At 37.0% G+C, this 25657-nt stretch overlaps 1 protein-coding gene across 3 annotated transcripts in view; it reads left to right on the forward strand.

The window, feature by feature from the left end:
* The window catches only part of GRIN3A (glutamate ionotropic receptor NMDA type subunit 3A), a 172733-nt gene that overhangs the window by 93963 nt on the left and 53113 nt on the right, over positions 1-25657 (forward strand). For all 3 annotated transcript variants that reach the window (XM_033237934.1, XM_033237936.1, XM_033237935.1), the window contains exons 4-5: positions 20690-20835; positions 24935-25050. In XM_033237934.1, coding sequence (XP_033093825.1) covers positions 20690-20835; positions 24935-25050 — 262 coding nt within the window. The remainder of the gene's footprint in view (positions 1-20689; positions 20836-24934; positions 25051-25657) is intronic.

Genomic DNA, 25657 nt, shown 5'->3' on the forward strand with positions numbered 1-25657 from the left:
CAATATAGTTTTATGGCAGCTTTTGAGCTCTGGTGCTCTTGATAAGTCTTCCTCAGAATTAAGAACAATGGAAAGGCATCAATTTAGTTCAAGAGTACTATTTAAGTTCCGGTGTCCATTATAAGTCTTCCTCTGATGGGAAAACAATGACAGGGCAGTGACTTCAGTTCAATGCAATGTTTTAGTTCCAGTGTTCACTGTTAAGTTCTTCCCATCATGGGAAGAAACAACAGTCCAGTGTTTAAGTCTGACATTAGAAGTAAAGTTCTAATACCACCAAACAACACCGACAAAAACTGGAAGAGATGGCTGCCTCCTTAAATGTACAGGCATCGAAATAAAGATTCAAAGATTGTGAAACTTGGGGAAATATTACATCACCAAAAGAAACTAACAAAGCTCCAGCAGTGACAAAAAAGGTCATTACATAATGATAAACGTGTCAATTCAGCAAGAGGCTATAACAATTGTCAATATATATGTACCCAACACTGGAGCAACTAAATATATAAAACAAATATTAATAGAACTAAAGGGAGAGATTAATGGCAATACTTTAATAGTAGTGACTTCAGGATCCCACTTTCACCAATGAACAGATCATACAACAGAATATTAACAAGGAAAAATTGGAGTTAAATTACACTCTAGACCAAATGAACCTGATAAATATTTACAGAACATTCCATCCAGCAGCTGAAGAATACACATTTTCCTTGATAGCACATGGAACATTCTCCAATATAGACCACATGTAAGGTCACAAAACAAGTCAACAAATTTTTAGAAATCAAAATCATATCAAGTATCTTTTCTTACCATGATGGAATAAAACTAGATCAATAGCAGAAGGAATGTTGGAAGCTGTACAGATTATGGAAATTGAACAACATGTTCCTGAACTATGAATGAGTCAATAAAGAAATTAAAAAGGAAACTTAAAAATTCCTTGAGACTAACAAAAATGGAGACACAACACATCAAAACCTATGGGATATAGCAAAAGCAGTTCTAAGAGTAAAGTTTACAGCAATAAACACACCAAAAAAGCAACACTTCCAAATAATGCATCTCAACGAACTAGAAAAGCAAGAATAAACAAAACCCAAAATTAATGGAAGAAAAAAATTATAAATATCAGAGCAGAAATAAATAAAATTGAGACTAAAATAAAATACAAAAGATCAACAAAATGAGTAGTTGGATTTTTGAAAAGGTAAACAAAATTGACAAACCTTTAGCTAAACTAAGAAAAAAAGAAAGAAGATGCAAATAAATAAAATCAAAAACAAAAAAGGAGACATTATAACTGATACCACAGAACCACAAAGGATCAACAGAGGCCATTATGAACAACTATACTCCAGCAAATTGGAAAACCTAGAAGAAATTCTTGGATGTATACAACCTACCAAGATCAAATGATGAAAAAATAGAAAACCTGAGCAGACTAATAATGAGTAACAAGACTGAAGCAGTAACAAAAAGTCTCCCATCAAAGAAAAGCCCAGGAGCTGACAATTTCGCTGCAGAATTCAACCAAACTTTTAAAGAACTGATACCAATTCTACTCAAACTATTCTGAAAAAATTGAAGAGGAGGAAATAATTCCAAACTCATTCTACAAGATCAACAGCATGCTAGTACCAAAACCAAACAAGGACACAACAAAAAAGCAAAAATTACAGGCCAATATTTCACTGAGGAATCTAGTTACAAAAATCCTCAACAAAGTGCTAGCAAAACAACTCCTGAAGAAGGTCATTCACCATGACCAAGTAGGATTAATCTCATGGACAGAAGGATGGTTCAACACACACAACTCAATAAATATGATACATCACATTAACAGGATCAAGAACAAAAAACATACAATCATTTCAAGAGATACTGAAAAAGCATTCATAAATTTCAGCATCCCTTTATGAAAAAGCTCTCAACAACATGGGTATAGCATGAACATGCCTTAAAACAACAAAAGCCATATATGACAGACTCACAGCTAATATCATACTGAATGGGGAAAAACTGAAACCCCTTACTATAAGATCTGGAACAAGATAGGGATGCACACTTTTACCACTTTTATTCAACACAGTCCCGGAAGTCCTAATAAGAGCAATTAGGCAAGAGAAAGAAATAAAAAGCAACCAAACTGGAAAGGAAAAGGTCAAATTATCCTTGTTCACAGATTTTTTTATATTTAGAAAGCCCTAAAGACTCTACAAAAAAACTGCTAGATCTAATAAATTAATTTGGTAAAGTTGCAGGATACAAAAATTAGTAGCATTTCTATGTACCAATAGTAAACAATCTAAAAAGGAAATTGATAAAGCAATCCCATGTGCAATAGCTACCAAAAGAATAAAATAAATAAATTTAACCAAAGAAAGATCTCTAGAATGAAAACTATAAAACACTGATTAAAGACATTGAAGAGGACAGAAAAAAATGGAAAGATATCCATGCTCATGGATTGGAATAATTAACATTGTTAAAATATTCATACTACTCAAAGTGATCTACAGATTCAATACAATCCCTATGGAAATACAAATTATATTCTTAAAAGAAATAGAGAAAACAATTCTAAAATTGTAATGTAACCCCAAAAGACTCCAAATAGGTAAAGCAATCCTAAGCAAAAAGAATAATACTGGCATCAGCACACTACCTGACTTCAAAATATACTACAAAGCTATAGTAAGTGGAAGCACAATACTGACATAGAAATGGACACATAAACCTTGGGTAAACAATGTATATTGTTTCAATGCATATTGAAGAGACAGTCTCATCAGTAATTGGTGCTAGGAAAACTGGATCTCCATGTGGAGAAGAATAAAACTAGACCCCCATCTCTCACGTTATACGAAAGTTAAAATGGTTTAAAGACTTACATAATAAGACCTGAAACTATGAAACTACTAGAAGAAAATATTGGGAAATGCTTCAGGACATTGGTCTTGGCAGATTTTTTGGGTAAGAGCTCAAAAGCACAAGCAACATGAGGAAAAATAAACAGGAATACATCAAGCTAAAAGGCTTCTGTACTGCAAAAAAATAAAAATAAACCAATATAGCAAAGAGATAAAAGAAGAGAAAATATCTGCAAACTATTCATTCAACAGGGGATTAATAACCAGGTTATAAAAGGATCTCGAATAATTCTCTAGCCAAAAAAAAAAAAACAAATAATCTAATTTTAAAATGAGCAAATGATCTGAATATACATTTTTCAAAAGAAGATATAGAAATGACCAGCAGGTATATGAAAAAATGCTCAGCATCACTAATCATAAGGGAAATGCAAATTGAAACCACAATGAGGTATAATTTCACCTAGTTAAATGGCTTTTATAAAATATATATAATATATATAACATATAATATACTTTATATATATAATATATATATGCCATCAAGGATGCAGAGAAATTGGAATTCTAGTACACTCTTGGTAGGAATGTAAATTAGTACAGCCACTGTGAAAAACATTATTGGGGCCTCTCAAAAAGCTAGAAGTAGATCTAGCAATCTCGCTGCTGGTCCAGCGATCATACCATAAGATCTGGCAATCCCACTGCTGGGTATATATTCCAAAAGAAAGGAAATCAGTATATCAAAGAAATGTATCTGCATCTGCATGTTTCTTGTAGTGCTGTTCACAGCAGCAAAGATATGTAATTAACCTAAGGGTCTATCAACAAATGAATGGATAAAGAAAATGTGGTATACGCAATGGAACACTATACAGCCATTAAAAAAAACTTGTCATTCGCAGCAAAATTGATGGAAATGGAGGTCATTAGTTTAAGTAAAATAAGCCAAGCACAGAAAGACAAACATCACATGTTCTCACTCCAACATGGGAGTTAAAAAAATCGATCTCATGGAGACAGAGAGTAGAATGGTGGTTACCAGAGGTTAGAAAGCATGGGGGGAGGGGTGATGAGGAGAGGTTGCTTAATAGGTACAGAAACACAGAAGAAATAAGTTATAGTGTTTGGTAACACAGTAGGGTGACTGTAGTTAACAATATATTATATTTCAAAACAGCTAGAAGAAAAAATTAGGAATGCTCATAACACAAAAAATGATAAACATTTGAGATTATTAATATCCTAATCATCCTGATTTGATCATTACACATTGTATGCATGTCTCAAAATATCACATGTAACCCATAATTATGTGCAATTATTGTGTATTAATAAAAAATAGAGGGAACGGGACATCTAAATAACAAGCTCTGCCCCAGAAAATGGGGGCATAGAGAAAGTGAGATGAACTCAAAAATACTCATGATGATCACTAAAAAATCAACAATGGCTACTTCTGAGGAAGGCAATAGAATTAGAGAGGAAAAAAGAGATAATATGTTTGTTTATGCTATAAAACTTCTGTTTGAGTTTTACAGTGAGAATGGAGTCATGTATTACTTGTCAGATTAAATAAATGAGTATGATTTTGAAGAATTTTTATGAAGTAGAACTAGGTAAGTTTTTCCATAATTTCCATTAGAACAGTTCAAACATTGATACAAATGTTCCGGGTTGTTTTCATTCCATTTTACCTTTACCACATACATATCTAGGTATTCACACTGTGTTTTTGTTTGAGTGACTAATGTAATGATCCCAAAGGGCCAGAAACTAAGTTCTGGTCCCACATTTTCAATAATCAAGTCTTTGATCTTAAACAAGTCCTAACATTGGTCAATTCTGGTTTCTTCATCTGTAAACAAAGGATTTTTAATTAAGTTGTAACACCACCTTAGGTCTAACATTCTGTAATTCTGAGAAGAAATAGTCCACCTGGAAATGAGCCGGTTTATCTGAAAATTATCAGAAAATGAAGAAAAGAAAAAAAGAAAAGGGAAGAGTTGAAATCAATTTTTATCCATTTAAAAAATGAAAATTATATACATTTAAGTTGTCTAACATGTTTTATATATGTGTACATTGTAAAGTGATTTTTAACAATTTGCCTATTTATAACCTTATATAGCTACTTTTCTTTTGGTATAGTAAGAATATTTAACATCTACTGTCTTACCAAATTTTACATATACCATATGCTATTATTAACTACAGTCACCATAGTGTACACTAAATTCCCAGAACTTATTCATCTTATAACTGAAAGCTTGTACTCTTTGACCAACATCTCGCCATCCTCTCCACACCCAGTCCCTGGCAACTACCATTCTACTCTGCTTCTACAAGTGTGAATTTTTTTTTTATTCCACGTAGAAGTGGAATTATACAGTATTTGTCTTCATGTGTCTGGCTTATTTTATTTAACAGAATGTCCTCTAAGTTCACCCATGTTGTCATAAACAGCATTATTTACTTCCATGTTAGAGCTGAATAATATTTGTGTGTGTGTATGTGTGTGTGAGAGAGAGAGAGAGAGAGAAAGAGAGAGAGAGAGAGAGAGAGAGAGAGAGAGAGAGAGACATTTAGATTGCTTACATGATTTGGCTATTGTGAATAGTGCTGCAATAAACATGAAAGTGGAGATATTTTTTTCAAGTACTGATTTCGGTTCCTTTGAATATGTACCCAGGAGCTGAAGTGATGGATCATATAGCAGTTCTATTTTTAGTTTTTTGAGGAAATTCCATGCTGTTACCCATAATGGCTGTATCATTTTACAATGCCACTGTCAGTGTACAAGGATTGCCTTTTCTCAGTATCCTCATAAACACTTGTTATTATTTAACTTTTTGATAAGAGTCATTTTAACAGGTATAAGGTGATAACCCATTGTGGTTTTGACTTGCATTTCCCTGATGATTAGTGATCTTGAGCACTTATTCATATACTTTATGGCTATTCATATATCTTCTTTGGAAAAATATCTATTCAAGATCCTTAGCACATTTTAATTGTATTATTTGTTTTTATTTGTTTGTTTTCTATTGAGCTGAATGAGTTTCTTATATATTTTCGATATTAGCCCCATATCACATATATCAGTGGTCCCCAACCTTTTGGCACCAGGGACCAGTTTCATGAAAGGCAATTTTTCCACAGACGGTGGGGAAGGATGGTTTGGGGATGATTCAAGTGCACTTCATTTATTGTGCACTTTATTTCTATATTATTACATTGTAATATATAATGAAATAATTTCTACATTATGATACACAACTCATCATAATGTAGAATCAGCGGGAACCCTGAGCTTATTTTCCAGCAACCAGATGGTCCCATGTGGGGGTGATAAAAGACAGTGACAGATCATCAGGCATTAGATTCTCATAACAGAATCATTAGATTGTCATAAGAATCTAATGCATGCCACCTGGATTCCTCACATGCGGAGTTCACAATAGGGTTTATGCTCCTATGAGAATCTAATGCTGCTGCTGATCTGGCAGGAGGCAGAGCTTAGCCTGTAATGTGAGTGATGGGGAGTGGCTGTAAATACAGATGAAGCTTCATTTGCTCACCCACCACTCACCTCTTGCTGTGTGGCCAGTTCTTAACAGGCCATGGACCAGCTGGCCTAGGGACTGGGGATATGACTTGGGTATATGGCTTGCAAATACTTTATCTCATTTCATAGGTTGCCCTTTCATTTTGTTGATTATTTACTTTGCTAGGCAGAAACTGTTTAGTTTGTTGGAATCCCATTTATTTAATTTTACTTTTTTTGCCTGTGTTTTTAGAGTCATATTCATAAAGTCATTACCAACACCAATGTCTTTTGTGTTGTGAAAAGAATCTTTTCCTCTGTGTTTTCTGGTAAGATTTTTATGTTTTCAGGTCTTGCATTTAACTCTCTAATCTATTTTGAGTTGGTTTTAATGTATACTGCAAGGGACCAATATTATTCATTTGCATGTGGATATTCAGTTTCTCTAGTATCATTTATTGAAGAGACTATCCTTTCACTATTGTGTGTTCCTGAGACCTTCATTGAAGATTAGTTGGCCATATATGCATGGATTTATTTTGGGGTTCTCTGTTCTGTTCCATTGGTCGATGTGTTTGTTTTTATGCCAATACCATACCATTTTGATTACTATAGCTTTATAGTATATTTTGAAATCAAGTATTATGATATCTCTAGCTTTGCTCTTTTTTCTCAAGATTGCTTTGGTTATTTGGGTTCTGTTGCAATTACAAAATTATCAATTTTTAGTTACTTTTTAAACGAATACTGGTATAACATATGATGATTATCAAACAATCAAATAGCTACCACCCACAGTTACTTTTTTAAACCAGTGAAATACATTTAAGTGTAATTGTGTAAACTAACATCATGAAGTTTTAGGTTCTAAGTCAACTTTTTATTTTTTTTTCTTTTTCTATGCTTTTGGCACATTCATGCATCCAACACTTAGTAAGAATTTACTGCTACTATCTAGTCACCAGAGAGACAGTTCAGAAAGCTGGTCTGCTCTTTCAGTTTTCACTTAGCCTATTTCTCCCTATGAATTGTAATCTCCACATTTCATGTTTAGTCTGTGTATTAGCTTGTTTTCATACTGCTGATAAAGATATACCAGAGACTGGAAAGAAAAAGAGGTTTAATGGACTTGCAGTTCAACATGGCTGGGAAGCCCTCACAGTCATGGTGGAAGGCAAGGAGGAGTAAGTCATGTCTTACGTGGATGGCAGCAGGCAGAGAGAGCGAGGCTGTGCAGGGGATCTCCTCTTTATAAAACCATCAGATCTCATGAGACTCATTCACTATCACAAGAACAGCATGAGAAAAACCTGCCCCATGATTCAATTACCTCCTACGGGGTCCCTCCCACAACACATGGGAATTGTGGGAGTTACAACTCGAGATTTGTGTGGGGACAAAACCAAACCATATCTGTCTGTTTGCTGTGAGGATTACACAAGGTAGTGGAAACAGAACTAACATTCCGGTTAAGTTCCAGAGGCAGGATACAAGTGCAATATGTCAAATGTATGTATGCCATAGCTCCACTTCACTGTCGAATCTTGGCCAAATTGCTTAATCTCACTAATCCTCATTTATCTCAATTACAAACTTTACAAATCATTGCATGTGTTTTTTGTTACTGATGCATGAAAATTTTCTCAAATTTGCAAAGAAAGAAGAAGGAAAGTGTCTTTTTTACTTAGCTGCCTTCAGATGCTTGGCTCACAAAGCAAAATGCTACTTTAGTTGTGCTGCTCTTGTGATTCACATAGCAGAAGAAAATGTGCTGAACAGAAAAGAAAGATAGGCAAACACTAGATTAGTCATAAACTGGGAGATGGTCTCAACTGGAAATGCCAGGTAGAAAGCTACAGGCATGCTGCCCTGAAGGAGGCAGGGGAGAAGAGAGGCATCCACTATTCCTAAATGTAGTTATTCAGAATAGATGCCTGAATCTTTGAGGGTTCCTCCATAATAATGGCTCACTCACTGATTCTCTCAGAATTCCAGAACAAGGACAAATCGACTATTTAGTCATGACAAACAAAATTATGAGATACAGCCAAGTCACCCCAAAGAGCTAGCCTAAGAGAAAAATAAAGCAAGAGGAAATGATTTTTCTTTTTATTTTTATTCAGTAGTTTATCTTTCTGTTTGTCTGATGATTTGCTTTTAGGAGTCTGTGAGGCTGGTTTCCTGGGGTCTGTGCTGTATAATTGCTTACCTTTAGGCTAAACCTTCTACTGATATTTTTGTACCCAGCTCATCTTGAATGAAGGCCAAATTGGAAATGCTTTAATATTTAATCCTTCTGAGTTATCTAATTAAGTAAACACTGGCATTTTAAAAGTTCTTATGCCATGAGGATTTGAGTAGCTGTGCCAAAAGGCTTACATCACTAGACTGGAGGGAAATTTATAGCTGTTTTTATTCATTTGCATTTCATCAGCCCAGAATTGCTGACTCTAGGTTCGGCAAGGACCTTACTGCCTGCTCAGTCTGCGGGGTACAGTACACTGCTGGTGATGGGCAATGACTCAAGAGAGAAGTTTGAGTTCCACAGTCCACAGGTCATTTTTCACCTTGAAGTTTGGGTGTGTAGCAAGTCAATTATATAAACAAAAAGCCAGGGTTTTTCTGATGCCATGGGCTTAAAGGAATCCTCGTTTTTTTTTCTGTAAGAAGCTCTATAGCATCAGTTCTGGACTCAGCTGACCTAGTTCAGCCCCAGTCCTGACAATTACAGTGAAATCACATCTTAAGGCGAATAATGGGTCTAAGGTAATTATATTGTGATCATAATTACCTTTAAAAGTTCTATGTAAGACAGTATCATACTTGGAAGTTGGATTCTAGAATCAGCTTATAAGTATGCATAACAACTGATTCCAACAACATAGGCTGAAGAGCCTGGAGAAAGTTATCTCATGTCTCTAAGCTTCATTTCATTCATGCATGAACTGGAGTTACTAACAGAGCCTACCTCGTAGGGCATAGGGAGGCGAAATGCAATGATGAATGTGGAGGGCCAAGCACATAAACCAGCACAATCAATGATAGCTACTAGTATGAAAGATTGTTATGGGCTAGTTCAACTCCTACAGTGGGTTGTTGGCTACATGCACAATGGCTAAACTCTTTCAATTAGCCATTTTTCAGATAAAGGAACTGAGTGAGTCTAACACTGAGCAGTTAAGGGGATAGCTAGTAATGCCAAAAACTTGTTTACTGTGTACTATAGTAATACAGATCATATACGACAGAGCCAGCTCTGCCCAGTTTTGTCATGTACTGTTTCCATAAACTTATAGAAGTTGGTTAGCTATTCTAAGGATTTTAAAAGTTCGCACATATAAACCATTCAACCAGGGCCTGGCACATGATGAACTAAATCATAAACATCATCACCATTATGGTTATTATCATCCCATGCTTTGTGTGGAAACACCAATAGTGTTGGCAGCACCAGTGGTGAAATAATTTGTCTTACACATAAGGGAGAAATGGACTTAACCCCACAAGATGACTCAACATAAAATAGGATTTGAAGGGGATTTTCAGTAAGACAGTTGGAAGAGGCTCAGTGAACTAAAAAGGACAGACTGCTCCAGATGAATAAAGTGAGAAGACATGGAGGCCTGGGTCATAGAAGAGGTAAAACAAAATGACTTGCATGAAAGAAAGGGAAAGACAAGAAACAAAAAGATAGAACATTTGCAGCAGAATAGTAATGATTCCTTTGTTGAAATTCTATAATTCATTGGCTTGGTCTCCGTGGTATCTAAAAGTAGACAGATACTTCACTTGGAGACCAGGACAATAGGCTCTACTCTTTTATTACAATAAATGAGACAGAAAAATACTGAGGTACATCCAGAGGCTCAGGAAATGAGTACTGCAGTTCTCTTTCACGGATGTTGCTGCGCAAATATAATTCAGAAAATCATTCCTTAGAAAAGAAAATAAAGACTAGAAACTTATAATTTTATAAATAGTAGATGGGGAAAGTTGAACATAGGATACCAGAGAAAAACAAGGAACAGTTATTTTTATTAGCCATATTCATGTGGGGAGGGGACAGATGTTATTTAGCCCTGAATTAGGATTTTTCAGTCTCACTCTTACATTACTTTTTGTGACCTGGAGCAAGTCCCTTCTTCACACTTCTTATTATGGGCCTAAATCGCCTTCTTGCCTAGACCGGGAAGTATAATGTTTAGATACAAAGGCTCTGGAATTAGATTAAGTTCAGAACTCTCCTTTATGCCTATTTCCTGAGTTATCTGGGACACATTAGTTAAATTCAAGCCTTAGTTTCTCATGTGAAAGTTGGAGATTGTAACAAATATTGCTTATTTAGTATTGTTGTTAGAGGTTTAAATCATACAATTCATGTTAAGGTGTTAGCAAAATGCTTGAAATATGGAAAGTACTTAATAAATGGGAAATACTTAAGAGATGGAAACTACCTGTATTGTTATCTATAAAAATAAAAGAATGGACTAAAAGATCTCTAACATCTCCTCTAGTTATTCATTGTTTTCTCTAGCCCATTCTCCATATTTTTACAGCCTCCCAACTTAGACATCTCTCTTCTAGTTTATTCCCCAGCTCCCACCTGTAAACTGAGTGGAAAAAAGAAATGTTAAGATGTCCAGTGCAGAAGCAGAAATGTGTATGAGAGAAGAAGGAGCAGGTCTCAGTCCTCCTACAGCCACCACTAAGATTGCTAGAAGTTGAATACAAATGTTTGAACCCCACAGGGCACACAGGAATGTCTTGTTTTAAAAAATTTAGCTTGTTTTTTTACCTTTTACGAATGAAAAGGATACAGAAGCCATCAGACTGTTTGTGACTTGTGAATGAAATAATATGCATGGATGCATTTTGTAAACAGCACTGTTCAAATGATGCTGTTGTTCCTGCTGTTGCTCTAACTGTGATAAGCATATTGTTTATAAACCCAAAGGTTATGGGCTATTTGTCTTATTTCTATAAACTGGCACTAGTTTTTTGGAATAAATTATCATTAGGTTTGAGTAATGCCTATCTTATCTATAGCTTCTCAAAGAAGAGAAACCTTTCCTGGAGGCAGTTATATATTAGAGAAAACTTTAAAATAATATATTCGAGATAATAATATATACTAGAGATAAGTAAACTAGAGATTAATAGTGCAAGTTCTCAGGTTTCTGGATTCATGTCCTTGATCTGCCACATTCCAGTTGTGTGGCCTTGAGCAAGTTGCTTACTCGCTCCAAGCTTCAGTTCCTCCATCTTTAAAACGGGGAAAACAACTGTATGCACCACAAAAGGATGCTACGAGCGTTCAACAAAGCAATGAATTTAAGATCCTGGCACAGTGCCTGGAATGAGGGAGGCACCTAATAAAGGTTAGCTATTATCATTATTAAAATAATAGAAGACATAATATGGAGATAATAAATATCTCCACTTTAATGATATGGCAGATACACAAAGTCTGGATGAAAAGGATGTGGAATGGAGGAAAGTGGCAAAGAAGAAGTTGGAATGAACAAAATTCAGCTAAAGTGAGTGCGGTGGCTCACGCCTGTAACCCCAACACTTAGGGAGGATGAAGCAGGCAGATCATGTGAGGTCAGGAGTTTGAGACCAGCCTGGCCAACATGGTGAAATCTCTTCTCTTCTAAAAACATGCACACAAAAAATAGCTGGGCATGGTGATGCATGCCTATAATCACAGCTACTTGGGAGGCTGGGGCATGATAATCACTTGAATCCAGGAGACGGAGGTTGCACTGAGCCAAGATAGTGCACTCCAGCCTGGGTGACAGAGTGAGACTCCATCTCAAAGATAAATAAAGTGAGTAGGTGGGCCAGTGGCCAATTTTTATAACCTCAGCCTTATGGGGTCTGCTCTGAAATCATCTGTCCCTGGGATAGAATCTAAAATCAGTCCAAATGTCACACTGTTGCTTCAGTTTGAAATTTTGTGACCAGAGCCTTCCTGTTACTAGTCCTAAAAGGAAGCAGAGAGCTGCAGTAGTCAAGACCTCCAGTAAGGAGACTGATACTCCAGTGCAACTAGAAATAAGGTGTCATCACACTACAGCCTAAATCTGGATAGCGCCAGGAAGCCTGCTGAGATTTATGAAACCTACCTCTGTTCATTTACCTGCAAAGATGACTCTTTCTAAGTGACCATTAGGATTTTAGAATAGAGAGAAAAAATTGAAGTATGGGAGTCAAGAAGCTAGTTAGATTCCAAATGTCTTTATCAGGGGACAGCAAACATTTCCTGTTTGGGCCAGGTGGGCCATATGGCTTCTTTTGTACTTACTCACTTCTACTGTTGCAGTGCAAAAACAGCCATAGACAATACATAAATGAATGGGCATGGCTGGGTTCCCATAAAATTTGATTGACAAAAACTGGTAGCAGGCTACATTTGGCCCATAGACCAGAATTTGCTGACGCCTAGTCCCTACAAGAGACTTGATGCAATGACTCAAGTTGTCAGAAGAACCTGGGCTAAGGCTCATATAAATCAAACATGATGTCAAAGAATGTTGTTGACTAGAGATTAGCTGACCTAACATAGAGGGCTTCAGAATGAAGAAGGAAGAGGCAGTAAACTGTTTAAATTTAAATGGAGGAAGCAGCTTCTGTGCAAGAAAATAGGAATAACACAAAAAGTAACTGCAGCATAAGATGGATTTAGTAATTCACATTAGAAAACATACAGGGTGGACCTCAGCAACAATCTTTTCAGCATCATTTTTCTCTATTCTAATATTCAGAGCATGAGTAATAACTAGGGTAAACATACATACTTATTTTCCAGAACAGTCCTAGTGTATCTTTTGTCCTTATGTAATCATCAATCGTGTCCCCTTTTAGAGAACTGTCCTAGTTTTCACTATAAATTATATGATCACAACTATAATAACCAAAATGATTTTGAAGTTGCAGCACAAATAGGTATGTATTAGTTGGATTTTCACAAGACTTGTACAATAATATCAGTCTATAAATGCAGAATGTAGTGCTAGATAAGGGTATGTTAAGAACTACAAATCAGAGTTGGTTTTTAATCCAACTTTATCACTTTCTGATCATGTTAGACAAGCTGTTTAATCTCCCTGAATCACAGCTCCTCATATGTAACAATAAATAATAAAAGTAGCAATCTCATTAGATATAAATTTATTAGCATATAATAAATATTATAACATATTAGCTGTTATTTCATTATTATACATTCAGATAGAATCAATTGGTTGTATGGAGACAAAAGTTACCCTTATTTACAGAAGATATGCCTCAAGCGGAGTAATTTTCTTGTCACTGGAGACAATCAAGCAGAGGTGTAACAGGCACTTCATGGGAATATTATAAGTAAAATCTTGCTACTCAAAGCCTGGTCCATAAACCATGACATTTGCATCAATTAGCAGCTTGTTGGTGCAGAATCTCGAGCTCCCACCTAGACCTACTGAATCGGAATCTACATTTTGAAGAAACCTCAGGCAGCACATTTAACCTTGCTATAAAGCAGCAGTCCTCAACCTTTTTGGCACCAGGGACCAGTTTTGTGGACAATTTTTTCATGGATGGGTGGGGGGTGGGGGTGATGGTTTTGGGATAATCCAAGTATATTACATTTATCATTAGATTCTCTTAAGAAATGTGCAACCTAAATCTCTCACATTTGCAGGTCACAATAGGGTTCATGTTCCTGTGAGAATCTCATGCTGCTGCTGACCTGACAGGAGGCAGAGCTCAGGCCATGATGCTCGCTTGTGCATGGCTATGTTGCCTGGTTCCTAACAGACCACGGACCATTATCTGTCCTTGGCCCGGGGGTTTGGGACTCCTGCTAATTGTCCACTGATGACTCAGACATTAGTGGATGATTAGACTTACAAAGCCCCTTCCATCCCTGAGACCACTTGATACTATAGCATCCACAGGTTATAAGTGGATAAGGTAATGCCCTGGAAGGGAGCTGTGAATTCAATACATGCTATATCCTATTCCATTAGGCAAGTTAGGAATAGTCCTTTCCACCCAACTCAAGGAATGTAATACCAGGTCCAGTGACTACATTTCACTGATGAATTAAGTATTAATCTCAGATGGGTACAGATGTAGACCTTAAGTGAGTATACTCAGCATTGGGATTATTTTTTGTGTGTTTTTTTTGTTTTGTTTTGTTTTTGTTTTTTGTTTTGTTTTTGAGACGGAGTCTCACTCTGTCGCCCAGGCTGGAGTGCAATGGCCAGATCTCAGCTCACTACAAGCTCCGCCTCCCGGGTTCACGCCATTCTCCTGCCTCAGCCTCCCGAGTAGCTGGGACTACAGGCGCCCGCCACCACGCCCGGCTAGCTTTTTGTATTCTTTAGTAGAGACGGGGTTTCACCTTGTTAGCCAGGATGGTCTCGATCTCCTGACCTCGTGATCTGCCCGTCTCGGCCTCCCAAAGTGCTGGGATTACAGGCTTGAGCCACCGCGCCCGGCCGGGATTATTTTTTAATCTGCAGCATTCCATCTACCTTGGACATAGCAACTTGATTATTTCCCGAGTTTGCCTCATTTTGTTTTGAGCCATTTCTCTGCTTTCTGGGGAATGTCTGTTTGATTATTCTCCATGTAGGTACTCTGTGTAGAGTTCAGTATTCCATTAATACTGAACAATTCACATACAAATAGGCAGTTTAACTTTAGATATTTCCCTGAGGCCTAAAGAGGTTGATGCAAATATAAACAGAATCGGAAGAGCTGGTGAGATATTTAGCTGAAACTTTAAAGAAATGCTCCTCTCACTGGGACTTCTTGGTGGTGGTTGTAATGCAGCTCAAATGCTTAAGCTCTTTGTACACTTTTATCCTTTTTCCTTGATATAGGCTTTCTGACATCCCTGGCTGTCTGAATTACACACAGGGTAGACTATCCTGCCCCACTGGGTTGCATCAATAGCTTCTCAGATCCCTTTTCTGATTCTATTATTCTGTGACTGTTGAGTAGCCCATGGTTATTTTTCAATATAATCTCACACACAGAAAGAAGAATATATCTTTTTGAAAGAATTAAAGTAACAAAGGAAAAAATTAATTTTAAGGAGAAAAAAGACAGCAGGAGGTGTGACGAAAAGCATCAAATTTTTAATGTATCTAACCTAATTTCATTAATTCTCTTAATAATGATGATAATTCATATATTATGCCAGTGTTTATCAAGCATACACAATGTGCTAAGCACTGTGTTTGTTGCATAACAATGATAATAATAATAGCAGCTGACATTTGTTGAAGACTTACAACCACACAAATAATGAGATCACTATGGGCACCATCCTCATGGAAACTTACAATCTAGCAGGGAAGGCAAATTACAAAAATAATTCCAAGTGTTGTCAGTGCTATGTGAAACTGTTGGTATAATGGGAGGGTGTTATAGGTCTAGGGGTCAGTGAAGGCTTTCCTCATGAAGTGACATTTAAGAGTTAGCTAGACAAAGCAGTAGGGATGAGGAAAAAGTGTCCCAGGCAGATTGAAGACTATATGCAAGAGCTCTGATCAAGCAAAATGTTTGCTTTGGAAATGAGAGAACTGGCCAAAGCTTGGAAGGCCAGGAGGAGAGTAGAATGACAAGGCTAGGAAAAGGAAGGCAGGAGCCAAACATGCTGAAACTTAGAGGCCATATGAGGAGTTTGGACTTCATCCCAAGGGCCATGGGGAACCATTGATGGGTATTAAACAAGTGAGGGACATGATCAGATCTGAATTCTACACTTTCTCTGAGTGGATTAGAAAGAAAGAAAGGGAATATGTGGATGACAGAAATGACAGTAACTCGAATAAGAGCAGTGGCAGTGTTTACAAAACATCTCTATGTTAGAGTGTCAGGCTAATAAGACGCCTTCTCTCCTGCAGTCTGGTTATTTGCTAACCCTTACAGGAACTTTCCATTCTCAGAACCTCAGAACCTTTGCCTTCACAGAGCCAATAAGGCAGATATGGGAGCTGATGAACAAATACAACAGAAAGTCATGCAAAGGAAAAACACAAAGAGACAGTCCTCCACCAGAATTCTGAGACTGGGTCTGCTGGTTCCCTGATTCCTTCCATGCTTTGGAAAGGAATAATGTGCTGGTGCATTCAGAAAAGAAAATGAGACCCAGAAAAGCAGGATTTCCCTAAAAACAAGTCATAGGCCATAAAAGTATTATCACAACATAATCTGAAGAATGTACTTCTGGAAGGAATTCTGTTTCTATATGAGAGAAAAGTATTTTAATGAATGATTCCACAGCCCTTTTACCTTAAAGAGAGGGTTTATTTAGAAAGTCTGAGCTGCAAGCTATACTGTTAGCATAGTCTGTGCTAAGCGAGGTGACAAAGCTGTCACCTTCCTCTAAGTTCAAATAATAGTTATCAGTTAATTACTCATCAAGTATTTTCTTGAGCAACTACACAATGAAAGGCATTAGAAATACAAGGATAAATTAAAATGAACATTATTCTTGTTTACATGGAGCTTCCAGTTAGTGAAGAAACTGAGAGTCTAGACACTAATCACATGATTACATAATTAAATTTAAAACCGCAACTGTGATAGGTTCTACAAAAGATAGGCATAGGTACTGGGCTTACGAAAAAAGAATCTGGCCTACACAATAAGTTAGGGAAGTAATTACTGAACTGAGAGCAAAAGAATGCATATAAGTTAAATGGATAAAGCAGGATAGAAAAATAGACTAGATAAAATGAATTAACTTGACAAACAGATGTAGACTACCTGCAAGGTGCCAAGGGTCGTGATCGGTAACTGTACTACACAAACAAATGACACTTGGTCTGCAAGTTACAGAAAATAGGATGGGCTGAAGCTTATTAATTCCTAGTTGTGAGAAGTTGGTGTTACTTTGACTATCCAAGCCTCAGTGTTTTCATCTGCAAAATAAGAAAATAACATCTATCATGGGAGATTATTGTGAAAATGTTAAAAGCCCTTAGTTTACTGCCTGGCATACAAGTAGCAAATTTTGTAATAACTAGGTGGAGGCAGTCAGTATGATACAGTATCAGAAGCAGTGTTCTACGGTTGTCTAAAGCTGAATGTCTTCGATCAGGCTGAATTCAAATCCCAGGTACAATTACTAGCTCTGTGACCTTGGACAAATGACACACTTTCTAACCTTCAGTTTCTTTATGTAAATAGATGATAGACATATTACCTCACATTTCTTGGTAGGATCAAAGGAGATAATGCACGGAAAGGTCAAAGATTGCTTAAATAAATATTTGTCTACATATTTTATATGTGCAAGCTACTGTATCAACACAGATAAATAAGTAGTTATGTTTTTCTATTGTTGTTGTTTTGGGTAGGAGGTAGAAGCTAGACTAGACCAGAGGCTTCACATAGAAAATTTTGACCTAGGTCTTTGCCTACATTTTTATATGTGCAAGCTACTATATCAGCACAGATGAATAAGTAGTTTTATTATTGTTGTTTTTCTGGGTAGGAGGGTGAAGCTACACAAGACAAAAGACTTCACATAGAAAATTTTGACCTAGGTCTTGAAAAATTAATAGATGTTGGGCAGACAATGCTGATAAATGTGCCTTGCTCAAGCCATATGACTGCAATTTGCTACTATGAGAACAGCCTGGGGGGTTCAAGGCGTAAGGATAATATTTTTTAAAGCCTGGTGAGTTCCTCCTAATAAACATCATCACTTCAGTGGTTGTAGTGAGCTAGAATGCAAGATGATGTAGTAGATAATAGCATATGCTTTGAAATAAGATAGACATGGATTCTGAGCCAGTCCCTGCTACTTACAACTACGTGACGTTACTGAGCTTCAGTTTACCCATCCCTAAGAGGAAGTAACAACAGTGCCCTCTTCATGAAGCTATTATGAAGATTCAGCACGATAATGCATGTAAAGCTCTAAGTATCATGTTTGGCACATAATAAGCATTAATAAATGTTAAATATTGTTATTATTGTTGATGTGGCACTAAGGTTATGCTGACATAAAACCTTAGAATTTGTTCACTGTATGTAACAATTACATTAAACTCAGAGTAAGCTATATTACTTACTTAACAGTGGAATGCCAAACAAATACAATGAACAACCAGGTTTTAAGAGTTCCTATATGGCAGTGGTTGCAGGTGTTTATCTTTGTCACCCTAGTAACTTTGAGAGCTGTACACAGTAGACCTTCAATAAATGTTGAATAAATGAATGATTTTGCTGATTTTAAAATATTTTTTCTACCTACAAACATGATAAGTGTTTCTGCAGATAATCTGTAAATAAAAAAATATGTCTATAAATTCAACACCAATGGGTTTTCTTCCAAGTTGTGTATGTGCATGTGTGTGTATGTGTGTATATAATATATATGGTAAATCATAGCATTTAAATAAATGTATACATATTTAATTTTTATCATACCATATGAAAGTTTTTTTCCACTTGTCATATGAGCATTCGCCTTGTTTTATGAAACATACTTTACAAATGTGATTTATATGTTGCATTACACTCTATAAGAATATGCCATATCAGGAGAATGGCATGAGCCTGGGAGGCAGAGCTTGCAGTGAGCTGAGATCACGCCACTGCACTCCAGCCTGGGCAACAGAGCGAGACTCCGCCTCAAAACAAAACCAAAAAAAGAATGTGCCATATAATTTATTTAACTATTAACATATTATTAGATGTTTACTGTGTGTCAAAACTAATTCATCTTCAAATATATGTTGTCACCATATTTGTTGAGTTCTTCATCATTTTTAGGGTAAACAACTTAAAAACCTAATTATTAACAAAATACTCTATATTATCTCCCTTCTAGATGAAAATTACAAACACATTTACAAAAACTATTGCCTACTATTTCAGGAGGTTTATAAACTCCATGAAGCCCATCCACAGATTTCTGTCCCCAGGGATTCACATCAGAACTAATTACATAAAATGTTAATATCAAGCAAAACAAAAATGTGCAAAGACTTGATTATAATTAGTGTGGAGATGTATAATCTCTAAATATTGCTGACTACAGCAATGTGGCCCAATCCCAGTTCATTCTTATGTTTTAAATAGTCCATGCTTTACACATTAATGCTTCTCTACAACTTTCATTGAATAGTAAGTTTTCGTGTGATATATCTTTATTCTCCTTAGTAACAGAAAGTCTCTGCAGGACTCCCAATGCACAGTCTTTTCTCGTGGTGACATGGTTTGGCTGTGTCCCCACCCAAATATCATCTTTAATTGTAGTTCCCATAATTCCCACGTGATGTGGGAGGGACCAGCTGGAGATAATTGAATCATGGGGCGGTTACCCTCATGATTTAGGTTACCTGTTCTCATGATAGTGAGTGCTCATGAGATCTGATGATTTTATAAGGAGCTTCCCACTTCACTCGGCACTCATTCTCTCTCCTGCTGCCCTGTGGAAAGGTGCCTTCTGCCATGATTTTAAGTTTCCTGAGGCCTCCCCAGCCATGCAGAACTGTGAGTCAATTAAACCTCTTTTCTTTATAAATTATCCAGTCTCAGATATTCCTTCATAGCAGCGTGAGAACTGACTAATACACGCGGTGAGGTCTTGCATCCTGGAAACCTATGAAATTGTTAGGTCTACTCCTGCCACCCTCCCCTCTGTCACTCCAAATTATCTTAAATACCATTCCATTTGAGCAAATGTACAGCATGACTCAGCATTGGATAATATAGTTATTTGAAGGAAAGATAGCATTTTAAAATAACACCAAAAATAAATTCAATAAACAAAATGTAATATAGTATAAAGGTGGCTAAACACAAAAGTGATGAAGTTACAGCATTAGGGCAGGTTTATTGTAATCTCAGGATGCAAGGTTTTAACTTGGGTTTTATGTCATTTTAACCAAGGAGTATCATAATCTTTATTATGAACATACACTTTGTCTGATATGCAATTTACTATAATGAGACTGATTCTGCATGCCATTTGCACAGCTTCTAAAGAATTCTAATAGGTTCTCAACATGCAAAAAAATTGTTTTGTATTTTTTTGTTGTTGTTTCCATCTGTTTGCTTCTAAAGATAGAACAATTTTTGATGTAAAAAGCATGTAGCCATGTCTGTACATTTCTATGTACATGTTTCTGCCTCCGGGGGTTAAAAAAGTTCCGAATTATTATTAAATTTCAAAGAATTATGGAAAAAATGTTTAAAAACAATTCTAAGAATAATTTTTATTTAAGCCACTTCTTTCTCTGCCTCATAGTTACATCATCCTTCCCAAGGATTCCGCTTTGGAACTGTCCGAGAAAGCAGTGCTGAAGATTATGTGAGACAAAGTTTCCCAGAGATGCATGAATATATGAGAAGGTACAATGTTCCAGCCACCCCTGATGGAGTGCAGTATCTGAAGTGAGTGTCAACCTCTTGGATACAAAGAAAAATTCTCACTGAAGAGAAGTAATTTAGCTACTGACATAGTGTATATTAGTTTCTGAAAACGACAGATAAATATACCCACGTTGTGTTAAGTAATACTTTACACTGTGTGAGATCCCAGGAGACAGTGTGAAATAGTTTTAATTGTGTGACCTAGATTACTTGTGACCTGCATAGTCTCAAGTTGGTAGTAGCTTTGTTCAAAAAACCAGTGAGGCCATTAGCATAGCAGATGGTGGAGGAAGTAAATGCTGGCTTTACATCACTTGAGAAAACAATGGTGCTGAAACAGTCAAACACACAGGGAATATGGCCAGAGGATAAAGTGTCCCAAGGCAACCTTTTCCTTCACAGTGAATATATCTCTAAACCCAGGGAATACCTCCTCTTGCCATGAGGAAATGGAATTTATCTTAGATATTTCTATAGAAAGGAAATAAGATAGAAGACAATGATTCCCATGCTTGCATTCTTCTCATCAGAATTTATGAGAAGCAATCACAAGAAATCACACTGCCATGGCAGATTATCAGAGCCTGTAATTCAATGAAGTTGAATACAAAGGCAGACGGTACAGTGATGGCTCTGCTCTGTCTAGTCTTCTGGAGAAAAGGGAAAGAATGGTTCCTGAAAAACAGGAAGGCATGAGGGTAAGCAGTCTTCTCCCTCCTGCTTGATGGAATCAAGTTAATAACAGACATCCACACCTCCAATTCCTAGAATTGTGCAGCATCAGGAAACTAATTTCTCCATGGTCAGCGTCAATAATCTCCCCAATGGACAGCAGGACCTGCCACCTCAAATTCTTTTTTAAGAAAGAATAGAAATAAATAAATAATTTCATGGAACACAAGGGTTTTGTCTTTCTCAACAACTTTAGAAACAGGCCACTTAAAATGTTTTATGGACTTTTAACTATAGCTTAGAGAAAAAGCCTCATTCTCTCATATTTGCAAAATTATATATGATGTGTATTATGAAATGTCACTTTTAATTTTGCAAGAACATCAACACATTACAGTCTCTCTCTGACATGAAGTTTAGAGTCCCTTTGCCTCCCAGATCTTCTTGTGTATTCTCTTCTTCAGGCAAATTTATGGTTGAAAGAAAGAATAAGATGTCAGGGTAGCAATGGTTTCCAGCAAATGGCAGACAAACTGGGCTCTGCTGACAGTGTGAAAAAGGATGAGACGAGCTACTGCTGCAGTGCCCAGCACTTCCACTCCACTCAAGAAATTTATGTATCTCAGGAGCTTTACCTGAGAAGTCCCACATGCCCAGCACTGGTGCCACCCTAGCCTGAAGAGAAGCAATCTTTAGGAAAGCAGTCACAGATGAAGGCCCAAAACAAGTCCATTTTCCTTGGTAATACAACTAGCAAGTGGCAGAGTCAGGACTAGGACCAGGTCTCTGGAATCCAACCACTACTTCAGACTAGTCTAGGAACCATGATGGAAGAGTAGGCCCTTGATGTTTGCAGAATAGTCCATGTTCCAGCAACATCTATGCTCCAGTTGGTATCTGAAAGCTAGTTAGAAATGCAGCAACTCCAGCCTCATCCCAAACTTACTGCATCAGAATCTTCATTTTAACAAGCTCCCCAAGCAATTCACTGATTGAGGTGAAATTGGAATATATGCACAGCTTACCATTAATGCCCTCTCACCACTTCTCTCTGGGCCTTAACTCTCCACTTTCAGTCTAATCATTTCCTGTGCCCTTAGCCACCACTTCCCACAACCACAGTCTTCATGTTACCTCCCTGGCATCCCAGAGCACTGACCTACAAGGCACAACCCCTAGCACTGCCTGTGCAAGAAAGGTTTCTACATATTGAACCTGTCCTTTCCCTCTCCCATCAAAATTCTCTTCTACTTAATTCTACTCTCTCAGGGCCCTGCTTTCTCATTAACAGTTTTCTAAAAAAATTAACTCCCAATAAAATGCTTATTCTTTTTATTATGTTAATATTTGACTGGTTTTCTTGTGATATGTGATATGTATTTTTAAACAATGCTTAAGAAAAGACAGGGCATGATTCTATAATAGAAATAACCATTGGGGGCCCTGCAAACCACAACAGTGATTCAGCCAGTCTTGAAGCTACTTGTGCCTGGATCCCACTTGGCCATTTCCTCACCGGTGACTAAGGGTCCTATGGGAGTCTGAGAACTGACTACTTCTTGTCTTTTCATGTGATTGAAATTTATTATAGCTATCTGCATTTTGCAGTCCAAAATCAAGAGTAGTTATCTTAAGGAAGGATACCAGAGACATTAGGCTTTATGAATTACTGGTTTAAAAAAACTGAAATGAACCTCGTCTTTTTTATTGTCATATTGCTACCACAAATATTTGTGGAATATTGGCAAATGATAACTTGTTGCTAGGTAGCTGTCAAGGTACATTATGGTACTGTGGCAGTCGAATTTTGATTGGAGAAACAGCTCTCAGCTCAGTTTTTATTTTATTGCCAGGATTCTATTAAGATTCCTTATCACCTCCTAGGAGATAATGCACATCGCCAACCCTTTCTGAAGCTTTCCATTACTGTAGAGCTGGGAGGTGCTTCATTTTGGTTAAAGTTAAGTGTGGGCCTCATTGTAACTTAAATCCAATACCTCTTGGAAAAGGGGGTGCATTTTAAATTGGCTGTTTCACTTATTTGAAGAGTAGGATAAGAAAGCAATGGTCATTGGTACCAAAAAGGGAAGCTGACCAACTGACTACATGTCTATACATGACCCAGACGAAGCCATTCGTGTAAAGATGTGATTCCTGTCCACTGATAAATCTTCTGGGTGTCTAGGGATATCTTTCTCTTTTTGATTTTCTAGGAATTCTAGTCATATTCTCCTCTGTTTAGAAGTCACACTGTGTTAAGTTAGAACAGCCTCTCCACTGGATCTAAGAGAGGAAGGACTGAGCCCAGAAGGGATAGAAAAGTTATTTTTTTTGCAAAGCTGTTTGGACAACTCTAAGGGTAGAAAATCCGTTCTTTTTTCAAATTAATAAATGTTTTTATTTTCAAAAAGTAAATACCTACACCTACACAATAAAAAGGAACTGAGGTCGTTGTTGCATGAGATAGAAAGAAGTGTAATACAGAGTGCTTATTCTCAAGAAACTTACACTTTAACTGGGGAGATAATATGGTGCACAAAATGGTTGCTTTTCTGGTCTTCAAATAATCCATTCCCTCTTTTTGGTCACAGCATCCTGCATTTCTTCATCCCTCTTCTACTCTCACTGATTTATGTGCAGTGAACCCCACCCCTGGCTCCAGGTTACACTGCCTAGCCAATAAGAATAATAGTCCATTTCCATGGTAACAATATCCAGGGATGGGCTCATGACATAGTCACAATAAAAGCAAATTGGACTAAGAATTTTTCTGAAATTTTCCTGATAGAAAATCCTTTCCTAAATGGATGTATGTCTTTCACCTTTCCAAAAAGAATTGGAAGTGGCTGGAAACAAAGAAATCATTGCATGTATTTTAGACAGTTATTTCCTTATAAAACTTCTCCTTCCTTGACCTCTTTGTAGGTGGAAGCTCAGCCTGTGCTGAGACTCACCTTTCATTTGAACCTGGTCCCAATACTTACTAGCTGTGTAATCTGGTTTAAGTTACTTCAACCCTCTGAGCCTCAATTTCCTCATCTGTTATATCACAGTCATTCTGAGTGATAAAATGTATAGAGAACAATGAATGCAATGCCTAACAACAAGAAGTCACTCTAATAGTGTAGTAAGAATAAACCTTCTCTATGCACTTCCTATTCAATTCAGAGTGGCTCTGGCTTTACTGATGGATTTACAAGTAATGAAAGGAGCTGGTAGATAAACCCATTGGAAAGATGTCACGCTCTCTTATAAGAGTGTCTGTTTCCCCTGGTCTGTAGTCTAGAGGTCAGTGAGAAGCTAAGACAGCTAAAGTCAGCACCTAGGTAGCTTGTGCGGCCCTTAGTGTCCAGGTTTCTGTCCCCTAAACAAAAGCTGGCTGTCAGCCTTCATGCTTCCTTCCCATTAATGAATCATGTTCACTTTTCTCCTCTGGTCTTAAATATAGGAATGATCCAGAGAAACTAGACGCCTTCATCATGGACAAAGCCCTTCTGGATTATGAAGTGTCAATAGATGCTGACTGCAAACTTCTCACTGTGGGGAAGCCATTTGCCATAGAAGGTATTAATCAGTCACTCTTGATTCACCTTTATTCAGGATGTGCTCAGTTTGCCAACCTAGCAAGTCACAAATGCCAAAGTCAGAAGCAAAGAGCTATTCATCTTCCCTTGTTTTCATTTTCAACTCATAAGCATTTAGCTATGAAGTTGCTGAAGTTAGGAATTTATTTTTCACCTATTCAACAAATATTTATTTACCCAATTGTTAGGGGGAAAAAATTATTGTTACCCAAATGATGTTGCTTCAGATATCTTGGAGTGGTGGCACAGTGTAATAAATGGGGAGTTAATTTAATTTAATCTGTAGTGTGTGTGTGTGTGTGTGTGTGTGTGTGTGTGTAGTGGCAGGGTGTTCCTATGTGCTATGTTGTCCAAGCTTGTCTCCAACTCCTGGCCTCAAGTGATCCTCCCACATCTGCCTCCCAAAATTCAGGGAAATCTGTATTTTCTAACAGCCAAATACTGTAGCAAATCTGATGGAAAAACTAAAATGATTACCTTTTACAGCGGGCAGGACCCAATATGGATCTAATCCAGTCTACTCATTTGATAAACAAGAAAGCCCAGGAACATTACATAACATTTTCACAATTGTACAATTAGATAAT

Source organism: Trachypithecus francoisi, unplaced genomic scaffold, assembly GCF_009764315.1.
Source record: "Trachypithecus francoisi isolate TF-2019V2 unplaced genomic scaffold, Tfra_2.0 Lachesis_group16, whole genome shotgun sequence".
NCBI lineage: Eukaryota > Metazoa > Chordata > Mammalia > Primates > Cercopithecidae > Trachypithecus > Trachypithecus francoisi.